The 22,152-nt window shown below is 37.7% G+C and overlaps 2 protein-coding genes across 2 annotated transcripts; one reads left to right on the top strand and one right to left on the bottom strand.

The window, feature by feature from the left end:
* The first annotated feature begins 11,019 nt into the window (after positions 1-11,019).
* Positions 11,020-18,843, top strand: LOC146649935 (transmembrane protein 53-like). Its single transcript, XM_085386990.1, has 4 exons — positions 11,020-11,073; positions 11,204-11,494; positions 12,922-13,553; positions 14,366-18,843. Exons 2-4 carry the CDS (start codon positions 11,469-11,471, stop codon positions 14,725-14,727), a joined length of 1,020 nt encoding a protein of 339 aa, XP_085243116.1. The 5' UTR covers positions 11,020-11,073; positions 11,204-11,468; the 3' UTR covers positions 14,728-18,843.
* A 9-nt stretch (positions 18,844-18,852) lies between these two features.
* Positions 18,853-21,617, bottom strand: lepb (leptin b). Its single transcript, XM_085386991.1, has 2 exons — positions 19,889-21,617; positions 18,853-19,742 (listed from the first exon to the last, which is right to left on the bottom strand). The coding sequence occupies exons 1-2, from the start codon at positions 20,324-20,326 to the stop codon at positions 19,431-19,433; spliced, it is 750 nt and encodes a 249-aa protein (XP_085243117.1). The 5' UTR covers positions 20,327-21,617; the 3' UTR covers positions 18,853-19,430.
* Positions 21,618-22,152: the final 535 nt, after the last annotated feature.

Raw genomic sequence — 22,152 nt, forward strand, 5'->3', positions numbered from 1 at the left:
CCACAGACAAACACACATGCTTAAAAATGACAGACACAGCCTTTAACATGAATGCGCACACACGGGCAAAAAGCTGCTGGTATCCAGTTGCAGCAGTTTTTAAGGCCAGAACTAATATCACTGATGGTGCTGATGAGGATGTTTTTTTCACAATCACAAGCACACAGACTCAAAGCACGTGTTCAGATTATGTTAAGTTCTTAGTGTCCTCAAGCTGTCCTCCAGTAAAACCCAAATGTGATCTGACGTCCTTGTAACTAAGGTGTGAGGAGGTTTAAGGTGTGAGCGGGATTACAGCAGTCTCCTTTGTAACAGCTTGACCCATTCATCTACTTTGACCTCCTCCTCCTCCTCTTTTGCTCTCTATTGACACTTTAATGTCAACGTGTGTATTTAATGATATTTTAGTATTATATCATTTCTTGGCAGGATAAACTAACTGGTTACACAATCACACTGCTTTAACAAAATACAACTTGTGCAGAAACACGAGAAAGGCGGATACAAATTGTAAACAAGTCAAACAGTTTACCACATTTTCCTCAAACGTTTTTGAAGTTGCCACTATTTTCTACCCGACATTTGTGAGCTGTAAATGCCAGCAGAACTCTCACATCTGTTCGTTTCCCTGCCTTTTTTCTCCCCCAGCATTGCCACATTTCCAGCCACATACCTCAGCAATTGATTTGGCTTGTAATCACATGTTTAGGTCCAAAGACTCTTTTAATATATGCACTTTGAAAGATTCTGTTTGTGTTAACTAAAAGAGTAAAACAGATGTTTACTGTTTTAATTAAATTTTGTTGCAGGTCTTTTTGGGAGTGCATGCTGTCATTGGACATCAGTCCTAAAGTACATCATTGTCTCATATTGATGCAACGCCCACAATTTGTAGACTGCCAAAAACAGATGTGTAGTGTTAGTGATATAAGTCAAGCTTAGCTCTCAGTCAGATTCTACACATCCTTTCAAAAATCTCAGATAGGGTCTGCTATTTTAGTTAGCTTTAGCATACCTACAATTGGTGCTAGCTCTACAAGCCCCTTTGCAAGCTACCTGCCTAGAGAGCACTAACCTGTGTTTTATGCTGTGTCCATTTTAATCAGTGTAGGGCTTCAGCACCCTCAGGTGATTTGACATTCAACTGATGAAGCTTTTATAAAAAGCTTAAGTGTGTGCAGTAGCTCCCTCGTAGCTCAGTCTTGGTTCATGCATCCTTACAAAAGTGTCTCAAGCTCTGCCTACCTGGTCCAAAAATTAAAGCTTACCACCTTACAAGCCGGGCAAGAATACCGACAGAGCAGCTCTTTAAACTTTAAAAAATTCCCATTCATACTCTGAGCAAGAACTAACATATCGATTGAGAATAACTAACACGCCAAACCTGGCTACTTGAAACCTATAAAACAGCTAATTAATTGCAGGCATTGCAGTAAATTTCTTTTTGTGGTTTTGTGTGTCTTTATCCATCTACAACTTCTTTAAAGTAAATAATAAGTGCAAATTTATGCTCTATGTATGAGTGTGGTAGGCTGGAAAAGAGTAGGGTGGTCCCAAAAACTCTGAATCACTAAATCTAAATTATATCAGCAATTCTGCATTAAAATCTAAGTTTTTATATATAATTTCTATCAATAACCATCACTTACATAAGGTAAGGGACAGCAGCCCTTTATTTTGTTTTGTTTTTTCAATTTTTGCATGCTTGCACTTTATTTAGTCCTCTGCTAATTGTCTGTTACATGTTATATGTAGCACCATGGTCTTGGAGGAATGTTGTCTCGCTTCATTGTGTACTGTACCACTACATATGGTTGAAATGACAATAAAGGCACTTGACTTGACGACTTGACTAGATTTGACCTTTAAGCCAGTTTAGCACATCATTTTGTGAAATGGTTCCACTTTTTTTTTAATCTCCATTGACATCTATGGTGTCCAAAGAGAGGATGCTACTCTTGTGCATTACCTTTGGTACAGCATTCCCCAGATCTTTGCCTCAGTGATCCCCAGGAAGTACCTAAAAATAGGAACAATCTGCCCAGTCCCAGAGCTAGGAAACATAATTTCCTGAACGGTTTCTGAGTAGACCTGCCTGAGATGAAGCCCCATCCCCAGTGTCACCCACCAGCATTGGCAAGAAAGCCTTAATAGCATATCTGACCTTGGCTCTCCTTGCTATTTTTAACCACCTTCACTTTACCCTGGTTTGATCAAAGACCAGTTTCCTTACAAGTACTTACTCTACTTAGAATTGCATTGTTCTATTTTTATATCAAATATCTTTTTCTGTACTCTGTTGTTCTGACCTCCTGACCATATACTTTTAGCCTACTGTACTGTGTGTATAATGAACTGACAAAGCAAATGCATCTTCCATGCTAAACCGGACTGAAGAAGAAGAAGCACACTGTATACTGAGTACTAATACACACTTTTGAGAAGGGTTCATGTCATACAATCTAATCATTTTGTAAACACTGTAGATGCTAGTGCTATGTAGTGTGCAGTTTAAGGTTTTGCTTCACAGAAATTGTCTGACATTTCTGTTGGACCTTTAAAAGTTGAGGTCAGCACGTTTGAAGTGAATAAGAAGCCAAAATGTTGAATGCATAAGTCCGATCTCTCCTTTAAGTTGATTTTTATACTCCGTCTGGGGCAACTTTAAAAAAGCTTGTATGTGCATTCTAACACATAGTTTTTCTTTTTTCAGCCTTTATTCATTCACATTTTTGTGTTGTTGTGTTATCTCCTTTAAATTCTCTTACATCATGCAAATAAACAGCTTTGAGCTCAAAGCAAGACAATAATAACAAAAAAAAAAACAAACAAAAAAAAAGAAACTCATTGCAATCAAGGTTTGCAGAAACCATCCTATTTTGGCAAACTGTCCAACAGTTTATGCACATTTCTGCTGTCACACAATAATTCCAACATAAATTTAAGTATGCAGGACGGTTTGCCACTTAACTTTACCCATCAGAGTATACTTCTAGCTCATATTAATGAAGGCAGGATGGTTTTCCACTTAGTTTTACCCCTCAAAGTATACTTGGAGCTCATACTCACAAAGATAGGACGGTTTGCCACCTAATTTTGTGTTGTGCGCATACACAGCACATGCGCAGAAACAACTGGTAGGATGGTTTGTGAGGTAGGATCACATTAAACCTCGAAGCAGATGAATTACATCAGCAGAAGACCACACCTGCACCAGTCCTGTCAGCGAAGAACAGTAAGTTGTGTAGCAATGGTTTAAATTGGTTGTGGTAATGTAAGGGCAGGGAGAATATTTTCTTGGCTCACTTTGGGCCCCTTAGAAACAACCGAGCATTATTTAAATGACACAGTCTGCCACAGCCTCCCAGACACTGTTCAGAGAGGTGTACTGTTTTCCCTCCTTGTAAATCTCACATTTGATGATGGACCACAGGTTCTCAATGGGGTTCAGATCAGGTGAACAAGGTGGCCATGTCATTAGTTTTTCTTCTTTTATACCCTTTCTTGCCAGCCACGCTGTGGAGTACTTGGACGCGTGTGATGGAGCATTGTCCTGCATGAAAATCATGTTTTTCTTGAAGGATGCAGACTTCTTCCTGTACCACTGCTTGAAGAAGGTGTCTTCCAGAAACTGGCAGTAGGACTGGGAGTTGAGCTTGACTCCATCCTCAACCCGAAAAGGCCCCACAAGCTCATCTTTGATGATACCAGCCCAAACCAGTACTCCACCTCCACCTTGCTGGCGTCTGAGTCGGACTGGAGCTCTCTGCCCTTTACCAATCCAGCCACGGGCCCATCCATCTGGCCCATCAAGACTCACTCTCATTTCATCAGTCCATAAAACCTTAGAAAAATCAGTCTTGAGATATTTCTTGGCCCAGTCTTGATGTTTCAGCTTGTGCGTCTTGTTCAGTGGTGGTCGTCTTTCAGCCTTTCTTACCTTGGCCATGTCTCTGAGTATTGCACACCTTGTGCTTTTGGGCACTCCAGTGATGTTGCAGCTCTGAAATATGGCCAAACTGGTGGCAAGTTGCATCTTGGCAGCTGCACGCTTGACTTTTCTCAGTTCATGGGCAGTTATTTTGCGCCTTGGTTTTTCCACACGCTTCTTGTGACCCTGTTGACTATTTTGAATGAAACACTTGATTGTTCGATGATCACGCTTCAGAAGCTTTGCAATTTTGAGACTGCTGCATCCCTCTGCAAGATATTTCACTATTTTTGACTTTTCTGAGCCTGTCAAGTCCTTCTTTTGACCCATTTTGCCAAAGGAAAGGACGTTGCCTAATAATTATGCACACCTGATATAGGGTGTTGATGTCATTAGACCACACCCCTTCTCATTACAGAGATGCACATCACCTAATATGCTTAATTGGTAGTAGGCTTTCGAGCCTATACAGCTTGGAGTAAGACAACATGCATGAAGAGGATGATGTGGACAAAATACTCATTTGCCTAATAATTCTGCACTCCCTGTATATATGACAAAGAATTATAGCAAGCAAAGGCAAAAGGAGGTCCAACACAAAATTAATATGACCGTAAACCATATTTTGTATAAGACGTGAAGATGTTTCTCTGGCTGCCTGGAAATTTTAAGAGGAATTCTTAACCATACTCTACAATTTTGCTTCTAGTTAACTGTAATCAGAAAATTTGTTGTTAAAAGAAATTAATAACAATAAAAATTGTGTAAGCTCAGATTATTTATTCCTACTTTGTCCATTGTTGTTACATCTTTAAGCGTCTGTCAGTATCCTGTTGTGATACCGAAATACTCTTCCTTTTCCAATTTAAGATAACCTCTCAGCATCATGTACTTTTACACATATTCCTGTGCTAATGATAGTGACCTTTAGTGTGTTAAAGGGACTGGTTTGTCTCTTTCCAAGCCTAGCTTGTGTCTTAAAAACACCCTATAATTCAGCGTGTTATACATGTAACTGCAAACCGAGGTCCTCTCCTTGACCAGTCTGCTGGCTCCAGCAGACGGAAAGTGCCGGACAATAGCTATTTGTGAGAGTCAAAGAAAGTTTCTTTGTCTCGTAAAAAAAGAAAACAATTGACACTCTGAGTAGTTTAGAGGCTCTGCCATCTGCACGGACCCAGCCCAGGTTCCTCGGTGTGTTTACACGCCAAGATCAAGATCTTAAAGCTCCCTAAACTTTTAGTCACATAAACAATTACTAAATTTAGATTTTTGAACTTGTGCTTATTTTGCTAAAAGAATGTTTTATGTGTATTTTGTTAGCTTGTTTTTACCCCGTCTTTGATAATAATGCTTCACATTTTTCTTACTGTGATCTGCAATTCGCTGAAATAAAAAAAAAAGACAATGTGGGGAACAGCGGGAGTCTTGATGAAGTACAACTTTTGAAATAATCCATAAAGACAATCTGACTGAGGGAAAAGTCCAATATAAAGATGCCCAATATGCAATACAACCTATAATCAAGCTCTCTGTGTGGGTGTGGGTGTGTGTACAATCCTCATGTGTGTTCTTATGATGTTCACAGTTTTTGCTCCAGATTTGATATGGCTGATTAGAGCTGTTAGATGAGCATCGGAGATGACCTTGGTGGACAAATCAACACTCTTTGCTACAAGCCTGTGGGGTAAATAATGTGTTATCTTCACTTTCACTGGAGCGCTCACAGAGTTATAATGTATGCCCTTGGCAAAGCATTTGGGACAATCAGAAGAACATCAACAATTTAAAGATCGCTTAAAGTGAAGCAAATGAAAAACGTATTTATTGTAAACAAATTGGTTGGGACAGACTAGTTAGCAATCAATTTGTGCCAGTGTGATACCTCAATCACATAGATATCTGCAAAAGACTAATGTAGTCGAAGGATTGGAGGTGAAACCAGTGTAATCAGGTTGACTGGATAGAAGTTTGAAAATACCCCAAGTGCTCATTGCATATATTGCTAAAATCATTATTTTCTTTCTTTTTATTAAAGCCGGTGGCAGCGGGCACGCTCCATTTTGCGTTACTATTTTTAAATCCCGGTAGCACTGCAACCACATAAGCTAGCGCAATAATTTGTTTTGCATATGAAACCGGAGGAGTTGTACTTACATCTTATGCCATCAGTTTGTCCTCGGTCACGGTTTCCTTCCACATATAGCTTTGCAAAAACTGCATAAAATGCACTTGAAGCAACAAAAAAATAATATTCCAGAAACAGGCTTTACCGATCTGAGCAGCTGTTTGTAACACTTCCTACGTCCATCAGCACGAACTATCGCATGTCCGCCATGACCTGCCCGAAACCGGAAGTGACGTCAATTTGCGGAAATGTAGTTTTTTACCATCAGGGCCTTTTGAGCCCTGATGGCCTTTTGAGTTTTTAAGTTATGTTTGACTTTATGACTTTCTGTGTCGTTTCTGGGATGCTTAGGACTCATATTGCACTGCTGGAAATAGTTTATTTTGATGCATATGCTGTTTTCTTTGCAAATTTGCATTATAATATTTATTTTTCGTTTTTCCTGCAGTATATAAAAATTGGTGTATTTCAAAAATAAAACTATGAAGACACTTAAAATAAATTTCCTGTGGTGGGAAACTATTTTGTGCAACTTTTTTGTATTTACAGTTTTGAGGGTTAAGCCTCTTAAATTCCTCTAACTAGAAATATATGTTTAAAAAAACAAAAACTATTTTCAATTGTTTTGTAGTTTATTGCACTTTTTTTGCAATTTATGTAATTATTATGCACTTAATGCATACATATTATTAGAATTTGGACTATAATGGTTGTATTGATGTATATCAACTTGAAATGCTCCCAAAAATGGCACAACAACATGTAAAAATATAATATAAGCTCTGGCGGACTTGGTTCTATGGTAGGTCTTAAAGGGTTGATAAATGTTTAGTTTGTAACAAGTAAAATAGATAATAATGCAGGCTATGTGTTACTGATTTGTCAGTCAGATTCAGCCTTGCTTGCTCTCTGCATGGTTACAGTTTTCCCATTAAGCAGGGTATGTTTCATTTTTACCAGCCTAAACTTGAATCCCTACTAACGCGACAGCTAGCTAAGCTATCTAGCTTGTGTTAGCATTAGCTAATCAGGTCTACTCTTTCATGCACCATCTGGTTTCAAAAGTGCAAGATGGAAGCAACCAAAGATGCTTACTGTATACTTGAAAACAGTAGTCGCTGTTATCATAGTTCTTTATATACAGTCTGTATTCAGGCTGTTTCCAGAACTTTTAATTCTCCCATTTTAGTGTCATTATCAACCAGACTACTTTTCCTCCTGGAGCCATATAGCTCCATGCACCATCTGTTCACAACTTTTAATCTTTTGGAATTCATATGCAGTTGCACCCATTCCAGAATTCAATTTACATTTAATGACAACTGATTTTATGGACACTTGAAGGCACTGCAACAAAGCAAATGTTAGCAAACACTTAACAACCTGTCTGAAGATAAACAGAGTATGTTTTTAAAGTGGTGAAGTAATATAAAGTATAAGCAAACACAAACTGTTTCGGTGCAGCTTGTCTCACAGTATGCCTGCTAGGCAAACGTACAATGGCTGAAAGACAGGACAGGAGGGGAAAGTGAGAGATTACTTTTCAAAGGTAACGGCTGCTGATAGGGGTCAAGTTTAGCTTCATGTAACTCACTATCATTAGCAACTGCCTCACACTAGGTATTAGGTAGTATCAAGTATTTGGAAGATTTCCTGTTAATGTTTTGACTTTATAGTTTTTCAGCAGATAAATTAACAATATAGTCTACAGATTTAAAAAAGAAAACACACACACACACACACACAAGCAAAAACCTTTAAATGGATAATTTTTTTTTTTTTGCTGTACTCAGTGTTTGCTGGGTATCTGTAATCAGTGACTGTATGGTTGGAGATTTCACATGGTTTCCATACCAGTGAGGAAGACTGATCCCATCAAATGTCCTTGGTTCTTGGTATGTAATTGGTTAATAAGGACAGGTGTCTTACATCGTAACAGTAACCATAACATCCTTTGGGCATGGCGTGAATGCAAATCACAGTCTTCAAGAATCTTGAAAGCTGGAAAGGCCTGGGTGGGAGAGTGAGACTGATGGAAATTAAGGAATGGGAAATAAAGGTTCATATTGTTTAACACGGCTTTCTTGGCATAATTAATCATGGATTAAGTAACACAACTTGCACCACAAAAGTAGCAACAAATATGATCATTACACCAGTCCCCTCAGGCCTATAGAAAATTTTAGCATCTTTCAGCTCATTGGTTCTGTTGACCATAACTTTAATGTTTGTTTCACCCTTATTACTCATTGACTCATTACCTGCAGCGCGTGTGTGTGTGTGCGTGTGTGAAAAATACAGGTTTCCCTATAAGTATTCAGTTTGCTTAACTCTGCGTTGTTTTTCTATTGTGATTGTTTAGCTTTGAATGATGTTGCCACATGTTCATACCTACTACGAGTAAAAGTGCTCCTGGGTTATCCTCAGATAACGCTTTGCATTAAAATCTGGACGTTCCACAAAGCCAAAAACAACCCATGACAGCGATGACTGAGTGAGGGGACTAAAAGGAAAGGGCTTGGAGAGAAAGCAGGAAGCTGAAACGGAATTTCCACACCCTGATGTGGGTGGACGCCTCCAACCCAAAGAATAGAGAGGGCACATTTTCCCCTCTCTTCACTCTCTTTCTTCCTCCCAACTTTCTGTCTTTGCTCGGACAATAGAGCCCATGGTGAAACAATTCAGAAAGGGAAGGCCAGGAATCTGTATGGCTGCAATAGGGGGTGGTCCTTGCAAACCTCTTTTTATGTGTAGGGAGAGTTTTGGGGAGGGGGGGGGAGGGGGGGGTGTCCTAAGAGGATGTCATTAGATGGGAATGAGAGGTGTAGGGTAGATGGAGGCCAGCTAGTGATGAGAATACCACAGACACATGGCCTGGGGGGTGAGGGTTATGTTTTTGTGGGACTCAAACATTTTTCTGCCTGACTGAGCCTGAAAGTGATCGTGCTGAGGCAGGAAAAGCAATGCAGCCTTTTTCTGCTGCACACAAGTTTTCACAAACAGAGCAGAAATTAAAACTGCATTAATCAATATTTTTATATTAACTATTGAGTGCGAGTCATTTGAAGTCAGTGCAGTTAATTGAGTAGAGAATTATAAGTCCAATCTGTTGTTCCTGACGACTCCTGAAGGTAATTTCTTTCTTATATACTGGAATTTAAATATATATTTCAGCTCATTGACCTTTGGGGCCTACAGCTTCACTGTTTTGGTTTCAACTCCAGTTACAGCAGGCAGCTTTCGTTTCAACAAACAAACTCTAATGAAACCACGTGCTGCAGGAATAAAGAGTCTATTGGGAAAATTAGGGACTAGCTTCTGATCACAGGCATATATTTAGCAAAATGAAACTAATGTTGCTCCATGTTTGCCTTCTGTATAAGCAGACAACTGTTTGCTTACTTGTTTGCCAAAAACAAGAGAGCAGTCTGTAAAAGTGAACAAAAATCTTATGTATTATATTATTATTTTGCCATCAGATGAGAAACTCAGGTATTTAGTTGAGTGTGTTTATATTTTTGATATTGAATAGATTTCTGGTGTTTCTGCCATTCTGGAAGTTATTCCAGTCATTGAGGATGAATGAATTTGTTTTCTATTTACATGGACTATATTTACCACCCTGCACTGACTGGTTACAGTTATGTTAAGGCAACATTTTCTCACATTGTTTGTTACATGCCATTCATAGCCAGTTAGCTCAAAGGGACAATAATGATCGGAATATTGGAGTAATCCACAAGTAAACACACCCAAACCAGGGTTTCAAACATAAGCAGATATCCTGGAAAATTTTAAGGTGTTGTAGCGGTGTGTGTGTGTGTGTGACATTTTAAAATTACCTACATATAAAGCACTGTCAGAGGACAGCCATGGCTCACTTTCTCTGGAATCCCCATTGAGACGATCTCAAATGTAAACTTAAAGTTAAGAACATAGACTCAGATTCTTGAACTCTACATAATTTTGAATTCAGGTATTTATGCCTGAGTTTGGTATATCTGTTATATTTTGTGTAGATAAAACATATTTAATACTGTCTTACTGTGCAGGATGTAACAATTTTAATCTGGAAGCTTCTTAAAGGATGAATTACATCAACATGTTGCTGGCATAGCTTTCTAGATTCTGGAATTCCCCACTGTCTAAAATAACTCTACAAAATTAGATTTTGCTGTAAGAACAATTTGTCGTAAAGAAAGGCAAAGACGACAACACATAATAAACATATATAGCAGGTTATTCTGAGAGACATGGAGGAAGAGGATGGAAATGCAGGGCACACAGAGAACAGAGTTAAAGTTTAACGTCGAAATAATTATAATTAAAAAAACAAAAACAAAAAGCAGGCAAAGGTTATACATGGGGAATCATATAATGTAGCAAACAATCAAAATGATGAGCAGGCAAAAGCTAAAGTCCCTGACATAGTCCAGAGTTCACACTCAAACACAAATTAACACACGGGAGGGGACTTTCCACAGTAAACAAATTAAAACTGGGAGTACATTTATTCCCAAGTGAGCAATCAGCTGATAGGGAACAGGTGAGGGAGACTAAACTCAGGTGACAGGTATTGAGGACAAACGATCAGAAAAGGGGGAAAGAACAACAAATACAGGAAGCAAAACTGGCAAGCGTGTAAACGGACTAAGAATTGCAAAATTAAACAGGGAAATCCCGAACAGGAAACTAACACCATGACACACACATACAACTAACTGTGCACAACATGAAGCTACCGGGAATATTTAATATACTATAATACAACCTTTTTGCCGTGTCAGTGCCACCCACTGCATCAGCACAAAGTTGTTTCTCTGAAATCTATGTGGCTCTCTGGCTCCATCTCGTGGCCCATCAGACGTTTTGGAGTTAACTGGTTGGTATGTCAGAACAAATAACCTTGTGGATTTCTGTGCTTCCCTATTTAGCCACATGCTTCATGTGGCTAAATAGGGAAGCACAGAAGCACACTGACCCGACAGGCATGCGTTATCGCCACGGGATCCAGGTGCACTGAGCCCTTGACGCTATAAATACCTTCGTGTTCCGATGTTAAAGGGTCAAACAAGAATTTTTATTGAACACCTCGTCTTATATTATTCATCACTAATAGTTGTTGCTTTCACATTGTGTCTTAGGCGATCTTTTATGCGCTTTGTTTCCGCTCGTTTGATGGGACCGAGCAGACGTACTGCAGCACGCGGACAAGAAACCGTTCACGGAGGACTGCGGGAGTTAAAGGGGCGGCAAGAGCCGGTGGAAGAGAGGCGGACTCTTGACTGTCAGTCAAACATCCGGGGTTATCCGTTGCTACGTTATAACGCCTTAGCAGATCTAAACGACTCTCAGAAGTAATTTTTTTCAGAATACCAGGAGGAGACGGACACACCTAAGTCTCTCAGAATGGGAAACCTGCTGTTCTCCACAGGGTAAAATATAAATATATACATATGTGTTTATCTATATATATGTAGACAGATACATCATGTTGTTTTGGCATTACTTGTGCATGCCCTGCTTACTGCTCTTTGCACGAATATCCACTGAAACAAAGGTAGTCAAAAGATGTGACGTGTCCTCGCGTGACCCAGTAATGCTCTGAAATTATCCCCCAGGATTCACTTCACTCAGTGCACGCGTTGGTAAAAGCAGCAGAGGTATAAAGCAAGCTGTAATGCTATGTGTGGATCATTTTCCTAAAGTCTGTTAATCACATGTTCAAACAATACGGTAATCAGTGGATCGGCGTGGAGCTTTAGGTGTGCGTCAAGAACGCAGTAAAAAATATTAACAACCAAGGTCACGCATTCGTTTTGCCAGCGTGTCGCTATAGAGCACCACCAGTAAAGAGCCAAGAAAGATGGTGCAAAATTGACTTAAACTACGGTTTATAAAAGTCTAAGGTGTTAAAAAAGTACAATTACAAGGAGGTGACACAATAAAGCCAAATATATAGCTAAATGCCATGCGTGAAGTTTTTGTGATCACGGAAATGGATCCATCGATGAAATGAAGGGGTGAATGTGTCACTTTAATCAGGTGTTTTCTGTGTAGGTCAAATTAACAACCTGGTAAAGTTACACTCATTCAGGTGAGGCAAGAAGATGGTTTACAGCTGACTTTTCCTTTCCGTCATCCATAGTAGCGAACAACCTCCAATTAGTTATTTGATTTCTTGTATTATTTCCTTTAAAACGACATAATTTTACACATAAAATGGGCCAGACTCAAATGGGAAGTGCACACTGACATGCAAAAACCTTGGCCTGCTATGCATCTCAGTTGCATGTAGTCCACTAATGATGATTACATGGCTTCAACATCATCATCTAGAAATAAAACTTAACACAGTAAACATGTTTCCAATATAAATTAAGTCTTTTAAAAACGCATGTAAATAAACAGTCTGTTGAGTCTAATGCATGGAAAATTGATCATGTGAACCACTGCACTCACAGGCTATGTAAAAATAATGTCATTAAAATGGAAATGATGGCATTAAATAAGGTAAAATGATTTTACATTGAAGTTAAACAAATGGCCATCTGGCACAATAAATAAACTTCCTTCCTTTAAAACCATACTGATGACTTTATTATAGTCATTTTGTTTGTCCATAATTTCAGTCCTACGATGGGAATTAAAGTTAATTTAACCTCAAAGAATTCTCCATGAATTACTGTTTGTGGTGACAGTCACAACAGATAATGACAATAATCAGTCTTTGAGTTCTCTGGGTCCTCTGAGGATATGTTTGCAAATCCTTAGCCAAGTGAATGTTATAGTCTGTTGTTCTGTGATGTTTCTCTGGTGAACTGTGGAAAGTATTCATGTTTCAATCTGGCCTCTTTTTCAGCCTCATAAGGACTGATGCAACCAAGTCGGATAAAGTTAACAGACGACATTTAATAGCCAAAACGATCTGCAATGGCATAACCTATTATTACACTCCACTCACTGGTACAGGTTGCGAAACAGAATGTCTTGCCAAAAATTTTCAAGATTCTGCAGCTCTTTGCCCCACGTTCCCTGTTTCACCATCTGCAGAAGCCTCCTCTACACTCCTCTCAGATTCACCGTCAAACACATCTGTCTCCTACCAAAAACAATCATATTCTTCGTCCACTTCTCGTCCACTTCTGGTTTTCTTCTCCTGGCTTGGAGCCCAACCAGGGGGAATGGCTAAGTACCGGGACCTTTATCTGGACCGTGGCATGGATGTCCTCCTGGTTCAGAGCAGTGTGATGCATTTCCTGTGGCCTCGATGGGGGCTTGAGTATGGATTGGAGGTTCTGAAAATTCTGGAGAACCCTCCCTTCGCAGGGAGGGTGATGCTGGTTCATGCTTCTTCCATCGGTGGCTACACTTTCACTCAAATCCTCACCCACATTGTCCAAGAACCAAAAAAACATGGAGGCCTGGCACAGAGGATGATGGGACACATCTATGACAGCTTAGTGGTCGGCACACTGGACCACATGGCGATAGGTGAGTGAGAGTGATCTAGTATATTCGGTTGCAGTTCACTTTTGTGTTGGATACGTGTGTCAGATCTTTACATAATTTATTAGCCGATCGACCCACTGCTCCAGTTTGTCAGGAGTTCTCTCTAGCTGCTTGTTTTAATCGGCTTTAGGGCTGTGTCTGCAAGCAGTTTATCCATTTAACATTTGGGATTTTTATCAGGTTCTATCTAAGCCGCTAGTTCTGTCTAGTTTTCTAAAAAAAATTAACTGGCATTCACACTGTGTAGTTACTGTACTACCATCTAAAACCTCATTTATTTAAATTAAAATAAATTCAAACATGTGCACCCAATTCTCTTTTGTTTTTTGAAGTCCTTAAAGATTCCAAAGAGGAAAAAGAACATTTTGAAGAAATCAAAAGTCTGTTAGAAGTGCAAAATTTCCATCAAATTCATGCCCATGATGCATGTAAACTTCTGACAACATGGACGCAAAGCACCTGGTAATTAGAGTTACGTTAGGTTACAAAGAAAAAGGCTAGAATTGCAATCAGAAGAACTGGAGCACAGACTTGTTGGTGTGTTTGACTACAGGGTAAGCCATGACATTACTTGTCAGGTATTGGATTGGATCATCAACACAACAAAAGCACTAAAAAGGAGGTAATAATATTTGATTTTGCCCTACAGCTGGCCATTTTAGGACTTAGCTATATAGGTCTAGGTTATTTTTGATACACGGCCTACATAAGAGTAAAGCTTTAAAACTCTAAACTATTTACTCTCTTGTGTTTTTTTTTTAAATTTGTTTTTTTTTTTTACATTTTTTATTCAGGCATTGGTAGAACTCTGGTGCCACGTTTTGAGAGCTTTGTCAAAAACACTGCCATGCTTTACTTCTGGCTTTTCAAAACCCACACGGCAGACTTCTATGAGACCAGCATCCAAGTGTTCCACAACAGCCCAGTTACCGCTCCCGCTCTCTTCTTCTTCAGTGAAAACGATGCAATGTGCAACACTGCAGTGATGGAAAAGCTGATTGACGTCTGGAGACAGAGAGGAGTGGACGTGCACAGCAGAAAGTGGAAGAAGTCGATACATGCGGCCCACTTGCGCTGCCACCCAGATGATTACCTCTCCACCCTGCAACACTTTTTGAACTCGCTGCCCATTTCCTCCTGTAAAAAAACAATCTAAGAGGGGAGGTAAAAATACACCACCACCAAATATTAAAAAACAAAATAAGTTTTATGATTTAAAAAAGAATGCACTTTGATTTTTTTTCCTTTAGCTTTGTTATTAATTAAAATGAGAAGTATTTTTTCTCTCTTTGTTACGACCCCCCTCTGCTAGGCGACAGGTGGGGAGAAACATACACAAGCCCACTCACGAAGTCAGAGTAAATAAGGGGTTTTATTGCAAACGTTAAACTAAAAACCGACGGGGCTGTTCAACAGACCACCGGGCAAATAATTAATACACAAAGAAAAGAACAGGCAAGAATAAAAACTAAGGGTTAACTAAGCTGAGCCAGCAAACACAAGACTCTAACAAAACTAAGGTCAGCTGTATCTCAGAGTTTACAAACGGAGTTCAAATGCTAGGCAGACGAGGAGGACACTGCATGTTCACGTCAGCACAGCAGTTCCCCTCAGTGTGAATCTTCAGCGTTTTTATACTCCCAGGTGCAGACAATCAGCCAGTCAGTTGGTCTTGGAGTGTCATTGGATCTCCAGGCAGCCAATCGTCCACGCAGTCTGGCACACTTTGATCTGCATAAAAGAAGGCTGGCACAGGACTCCCAGCAGCCAGTCATCCACGAGTCCTGGCACACTTAGATTTGCATAAACAAAAGGGCAGTCTCACTTCCTCCAAGGCCCAGGGCCGTAACACTCTTTTGCATATTCATTGTTTGAATTTTTGTTGCTTGCTGTTAAGTAAAGTTGTATTTTAAGTTATTTTAAAAAAACTGATGTTATTTACCTGTGTGCTTATGTTATGGATTATTTTGCACTTTAAACAATTCAAAAGCTTTGATAAACTGTTGGTACTCTTACCAGAGATGTGGTTGCTGCACATTGAGTGAAATAAAATATTTCAATTGCGCTGCTTGGAACAGGACTTTTACTTGTGAGTTTTTTCCATATAAAAAATTGCCAACATGGTCTCACTTCTACTAAGAACTTCTTGAAAGTCGGCGCTGGTTTAGCTCAGTGCGTTGAGCGAGCGACCACATGCCATACGGCTGAGAACGGCCGGCCTGGGTTTGAGTAGCACCCGCGGCCCTTTGCCGCATGCCTTCTCCTCTCTCTCTGCCCCCACCTCCCTGTTGTCTATACTGTGTCCATCTAATAAACTTAAAAAAGGCCAAAAAAATAATTACTTGGAAGTCTTGTAACTGGTTTATCATTTAAGTCATTTTAATTACTTTTATACACATATATATTTGTTTATTTTATTATTATTATTATGATATTTAGTCTATCTGATATTTCTTTTCCAAATTTTTCTTTTTAATGATGAAATCGGGTACTTCATAATGTGGAAAAAGGATAGTTTTCTTTGAATGTGAATGGGTGGACCTGGAAGTTAGTGGGAAATTTATTCCAAGTTGAAAAAAATACAATATATAAATGGGTTTATAATGTGTGTATAAGTGCAACCAAAGGCTTACTGTTAGTCTTTAACTAAAGGAGAGTAGCAAAGTTAAATCTAATACTAAAGAAATGCTGAAAATATATGTGCTAAAGCAAAAATATTTTTCTTACCCCAAGCATATCATCTTAGCTAGTTTAGCTTATCTACACATGTTTATTCCAACCATATCTTTTAATCTATTTTAGCAATTTGGACTTACAATAACGTTTGCTTAGAATTAGACCTGTTTTCTAGTCTTTTCTGTTTTATTTTCAGTGTAATTCAAACATTCACATGAACTCATGTTATGAAAGCACAATCACTCTTGGTAAGTAAAACATAAACTCCATAAAACCTATGTCATTTAACTTCTTTCCAACCATCTTTGAAGTCGGTATGTCTGTTTTCAACCCTTGCTGTTTATTTTAGGAAAACACAAAGATAAACATTTTGAAAACTTTAATATTTTTAGTTGAATTTCTTTTTAAAAATTTCAGTCTGCAACCCTCTCTGTGTGAAAAGGAGCTTATGATGGTGTTTTGAGGTCTCTTCATCCACTTCTGTGTGAGTTACATTTGAGGAATGATATGTACTGCAGTTACTCAGAGTTGTTCATATATATTAGGACCACTCTCACAAGAAGTGAACCAGAAGTGCTTGATTATTGATTATTTCCTGGCATTGTTCATAAAACTATGTTCTACATCATCCCAGATGTTCTGTGATAAAAAGCCATACTGTTATTCACTCTTATTGTAGTATGATCTTAACAGCTTACAGTTGTTGCCATTGTTGTGTAGCAAAGGCACATTAGACCAGATAAGAAACTTCAATGTAATGTTAAGAATGCCTAATAATTCTAAGCACTAAAAAACAGGTCCACAGAAGTATATATGTCTTTTCAGTACAGCTGTTAGTAGTAACCCACTGTTTCCTCCCTGCCACTGTTATCTAACACAAAAATAACCCTGCATTTCCTCTCTAATTACAGAAGCTTCTCTCACGCCAGGAAATAACAATTAAACGCTCTGTTAGCACGGGCTAATGTATGATTCAAAAAAGAGAATTTTACTAAGTAATCAATGGAAATTTAATAAATAAGTTAATAGAATAAACATGCTTTCAAACTGCTCTCAAACAGCTCCATATCACACAGATATTTCTGGCAGTCATTCGTCTTTCAGAGGAAGGCCAAGTGTAGATAACTGTAAAGGCAAGGAACACCAATAAGTCTATATTTAAAAAAAAAAACTTAATCCTATAGTGTTATCGTTAGACTTTCTTTGGAATCTCATGAAACTCAGCTGGAATACACAAAAAGCAGACTTACCATAAAGTGCTTACAAGCACCACCTCTTGTGTGTTTAGTCCCTTTAGGTATGTAGTAATTTTTTATTGCATGTCTGAGTAGTATGAAGAACTGACTCCCTACTGTATATTACTGTATACTACTATTCTTATTGTATATATTGTATATCTTATTCATCTGTTCCTCTGTCTCTCCTGCTGCTTTGAGCATGTACGTGACAAAAGAATTTCCCTCGGGATAAATAAAGGTCTTCTTATTCTTATTCTTAGAATGTAAAAGAGTGGATCTGTAAGAATTTACTGTTGATTTACCTTGTAAAACCTTATCAAGGTTCTTGAATTTCAACTCTGTTTACTTTTTTATGTTAGCGTTTCACACACACATGCACTCGTGCTGTGATTATTCATCATCGATTTGTGGTGACTTGTGTTACATTTCCCTTATAAGGTACAGAGTTTTTAACATTTTCAAAACGTGTAGCATACTCTGCTTAGTGTTGTTTAATGGCCGTAAAATTAGAGGGTTAGATTTTGTTTTTCTGTTTGTTTCTTCGAAAGTGGCTTTTGGATGAGAAGTAAAAAATCTTCAAAAGCCTAAAAGAAGTCCTGCTGACTTCAACTCACACACTTCAGACAGTCGTACTAAGAGGCTGCTCTGTAGTTCCTCATTGCTGAACAGCTGCATGTTATTAAAGTGTCTTCTTGCTCTTTTGTAGTTCACGGGTAATCAGTAATGAGTAAGTTAGTTTCTGTTTTTGTGCCGTTTGGTGTTTAGATTGGAATGTGTCTCATGAAGAAAGTGAATCATTAGATTGAAATATGGGTAATTGTGAACTAATTATTGCCTAATGATATCTGTTTTGTTTTTTAAATTCAATTTAGTAGAAATTCTTATATAAGAATAATAATTTTTTCTTTAAAGTTTAAGCAAAGGATTGTTGTTGTTGTTGTTGTTTTTTTGTAAATATATTATTATCATCTGAGTAGTCAGCTTGATGTGATAAAATAAAATAAAATAAAGCCATGATAGCTGAAAACTACATTTTATAATAAAAAACAAACTTAATTCTTTATGCTGGTTAAAATGCTGCTCCCAGCATATGATATACATTAATGCCATTATTGTAGATTATTATATATGAAATTTTAATTTATTATATCTATTGGCTTGTTTTATTTTATAAAACTGTATCATTGTACCATTAAGTTTAGCTGTATTTTATGTCATACATAATATTTTAATAAAGATTTTTTATCAAAGTAACACAAGTGAAAAAAGTCTTAAATGCATGACTTAAATCTTTTAAATTTTAGAAGAGCATCAGTCATGACAGAATTTGTTATTGCAAACTTTATTACAAAAAAATAACACATTTCATTTTTAAACACAACCTAATAACCTTTCGCTTAATGGTTCTGCTCAATAGACCACTGAGACAAGCATCCACTAAAAAACAGTTAAGATTGCACAGTCATCAAAAGGTCTTATATGCTTTCTCTGGCAATAGTTTCATAGCACCATGCAATTCTTTGCATTAGTTTTATTTACTGGCAGAAATGACCACAATCATGCTTATTCACACAACCTCCAAGTACTATGTAGTGTCTCATTTTTCCCATCCTGACCCTCAAAACACACACCATGTCAAACGTGTGTAAAACAGTTTGCCATAAAGTATTAAAAAATGTATTTTGTTAAAAAATATATGAGTATTTTAATCTATCTGTAAAACCCTATAAAACATTTGTTGTATGAAATAAAAGATGCCCTTTATAGTTTTTTTCATTATATTACAAATCGCTGAATTATTGGAATTAATTGCATGCTTTTAACGACTGACAGTTGTCCACGTAGTAATTATATGTATAGAAAATATGCATCACAAAGACAAATTAACCTTTGCCTACACTGGGTCAAGTCCTGGCTTACTATATATGCATCAAGCTTAAATTTGTTAGCAGAGCTTGAGTTTGCCCTTGTTGAGAAGAAGTTCCTCTAGGTAGTGCTGCACCTTTGTCACTGTCATGTAAAGGTGGCTTTCTGGGAACACACTCTCATTCATCTGTACTGCTGGTTTGGGCTTAAGGGGACACTCCATTGAGAAGGCGAGGGAGCGCACCCTTCCTTCCAAGCTGGAGACATCAGCCTGAATCTGGATGAGGAAAGGGTGCTGCTGCAGTTCAATATCCAAAACTCCAAGCTCATGGCTTATATTACTTAGTCCTACAATGGAAGGAGGGGGAACACCTATCGGTGAAGCCAGCAACTAAGAATAAAAAAAAATAATACATAAGCTTAGTTTAATATTGAATAAAAACATTCCTCAATGAGAAAATTTAGGCAGAAAACAGTATACGCAATGAAAATAAACAGCAAATCGCATTAACATAAAAATAATCAATATATTGGTACCTTTAGTTTCTTAATGTGGACAAGGGTTATCTGAGCAATGTTTACAATGTTGTGTATGGTGTTTCTGATGGATTCTCCCTTTGTGAGAAGACTAGTGCTCTGATGAGCTGCCATAAGAAAGACGCAGAGAAGGGCCAGAATGTTACGCATCCTAAAAAGGAAAAACGAATTCATTAAATATACAAAAAGAAAAAAGCCATATAAACAAAGACATAATAAAAACATGCAAAAAAAAAAAAAGTATAACCTTAATAACGTCTTCCTCTGGATATTTTTTGCATTTACTGTGGGGAAAAAAAAATCTAATCTCTTACCTGGATTTCTTGAAATGTGCTCCTCTAACTGGCTTCTTTGCAGGTTTCCAACATTTAAATAGTCTGCCCTGCACTTCAGTCTTGCCTCGGTCTGTTCTCCTCCTCTATCCCCCCCACGATACATCTTAAACGTAAGCCTGACCCTTGTAGGTCAACTTCTTAACATGCACTGATTAAAAAGGAAATTCCCATTAAATATCAATAAGAAAACAGATCACTCTGACTCAGACACACATGTTCTTATTTTTTTTCCCCCCTAAGATGATCATTAACAATGTTAGTATAAGCCAGTTGTTAATGTAACACTTTAATCTTAACTTTGAGTTACTGGAAAATGTGTAGGCAGACTGACACAGTGCAGAGTGCATGCAGTACAGCTGTTTAAAAGAAAATGTGTATGTAGTGCTATTTGAACTCTTCTTGTTTAGTATAAGTGAGTCATCCTATCAGCTCTTGTTCTAATATTTCTGATAAACAGTTGTGAGTTGCAAAATGTCTGCTGGAAAAAAATTTGATGCAGTATGGAAACAAATAACGTTATATCGGTATGATTTTGAATTTTGAATGTTGTCTTGGTGTTACTGTGACTCATCTGCGTGTGTGAAAGGGAGTATATTCTGTTCATTCTTTTCATTTTACCATTATTTGTCTTCAGTCAGAGCTTCACTTCATTGAGAGTTCACTAGCCGTGATCAGGAATGGAATCAGTAATAAAACCAGTGACGGCATGAGAGTTAAGTGGAACAGTGTGGAAGATCCTTGAACACTGAAACCTTTGAATCTGCCGATGACTGGAAAACCACTAAAATCTTGGACTTCAAACCTTTACAGGGTACCGTCGAGGTAAATAGACCGTTTTATCTGATTGCTTCCGTGTTTGTTTTCTTTTTTGATAGCTAGTTTACATGTTGACAAGCTATTTTCTGGGTTGTCTGTTTAGGTTCTCAGTTAAGTTCTCAGGTCATGGCAGAACGTCTTTTTGTAAGGCAGGGATAGCATGTCTGTAACTAATTTAATTCACTATGAATCGTGTTCTCTATACATGTAAATATACCTATACTTCTTTTTATGTACCACACAACAGAAGCTTAAAACCGAAAAAGCAAGAAAATGCAAGAGAACACACTTTTTGTAAGTCAGATGCGTCATTGCAGGGATAGCATGTCTGTAACTAATTTAATTCACAATGAATCATTTTCTCTGTACCTGTAAACAATCTTCATAACATACATATGACTTATTCCTAATGCACTGAAAACTTCTTTGGCTGACCAGTAAATTTGTGTACGGGGGTATAAAAAAAGGACTGAGCAATAGAGTGTTTCAGATATTTTTTTAAAAAGCATTTGATATCTGCTTTAGTCTAAATATTTAAGTTGCGAGTTGAACTTCCCGGGTTTGCAGGTTTAGGAAAATGTGGGTAATAACAATATCTATATAATAACAATATATATATATATATATATATATATATATATATATATCTTCAAATTAAATGTATGTATATATATATATATATATATATATATATATACATACATACGTGTGTATATTTATATGGAATATGTTTGTGAAGAAGGTAATCAGTCCTTAAGCTGATCATGTTGACAGCTTATAATAATAATTATACTATAGTAATTATGTTTATTATAATAATAACAACCACAATTAATCTGAGCTGGTCTTCAAATTAAAGAGACTGAGTTCTTTGGAAAGATGACAGTCACAGATAATGAAAGTTGAAAATAAAAAGAAAACACAATGCTCCATAATTAAGCTGTATTTATGCAACTTTCTGTCTTACTATCTAACAAACTTGTGGTATATAAAGGCAATTTTCCCCATCTTTTCCTGATAGAAAAGTGGATAATTATATGACATATTCCACTAAACAGATTCTTCTTTTTTGCTTTGTTCACTTTTCTTTTCTTTTCACAAGCACAGCTTGGC

This window comes from Rhamphochromis longiceps, linkage group LG17 (genome assembly GCF_057381845.1).
Source record: "Rhamphochromis longiceps isolate RC_006_pf linkage group LG17, R_longiceps_female_GT1.1, whole genome shotgun sequence".
Lineage (NCBI taxonomy): Eukaryota > Metazoa > Chordata > Actinopteri > Cichliformes > Cichlidae > Rhamphochromis > Rhamphochromis longiceps.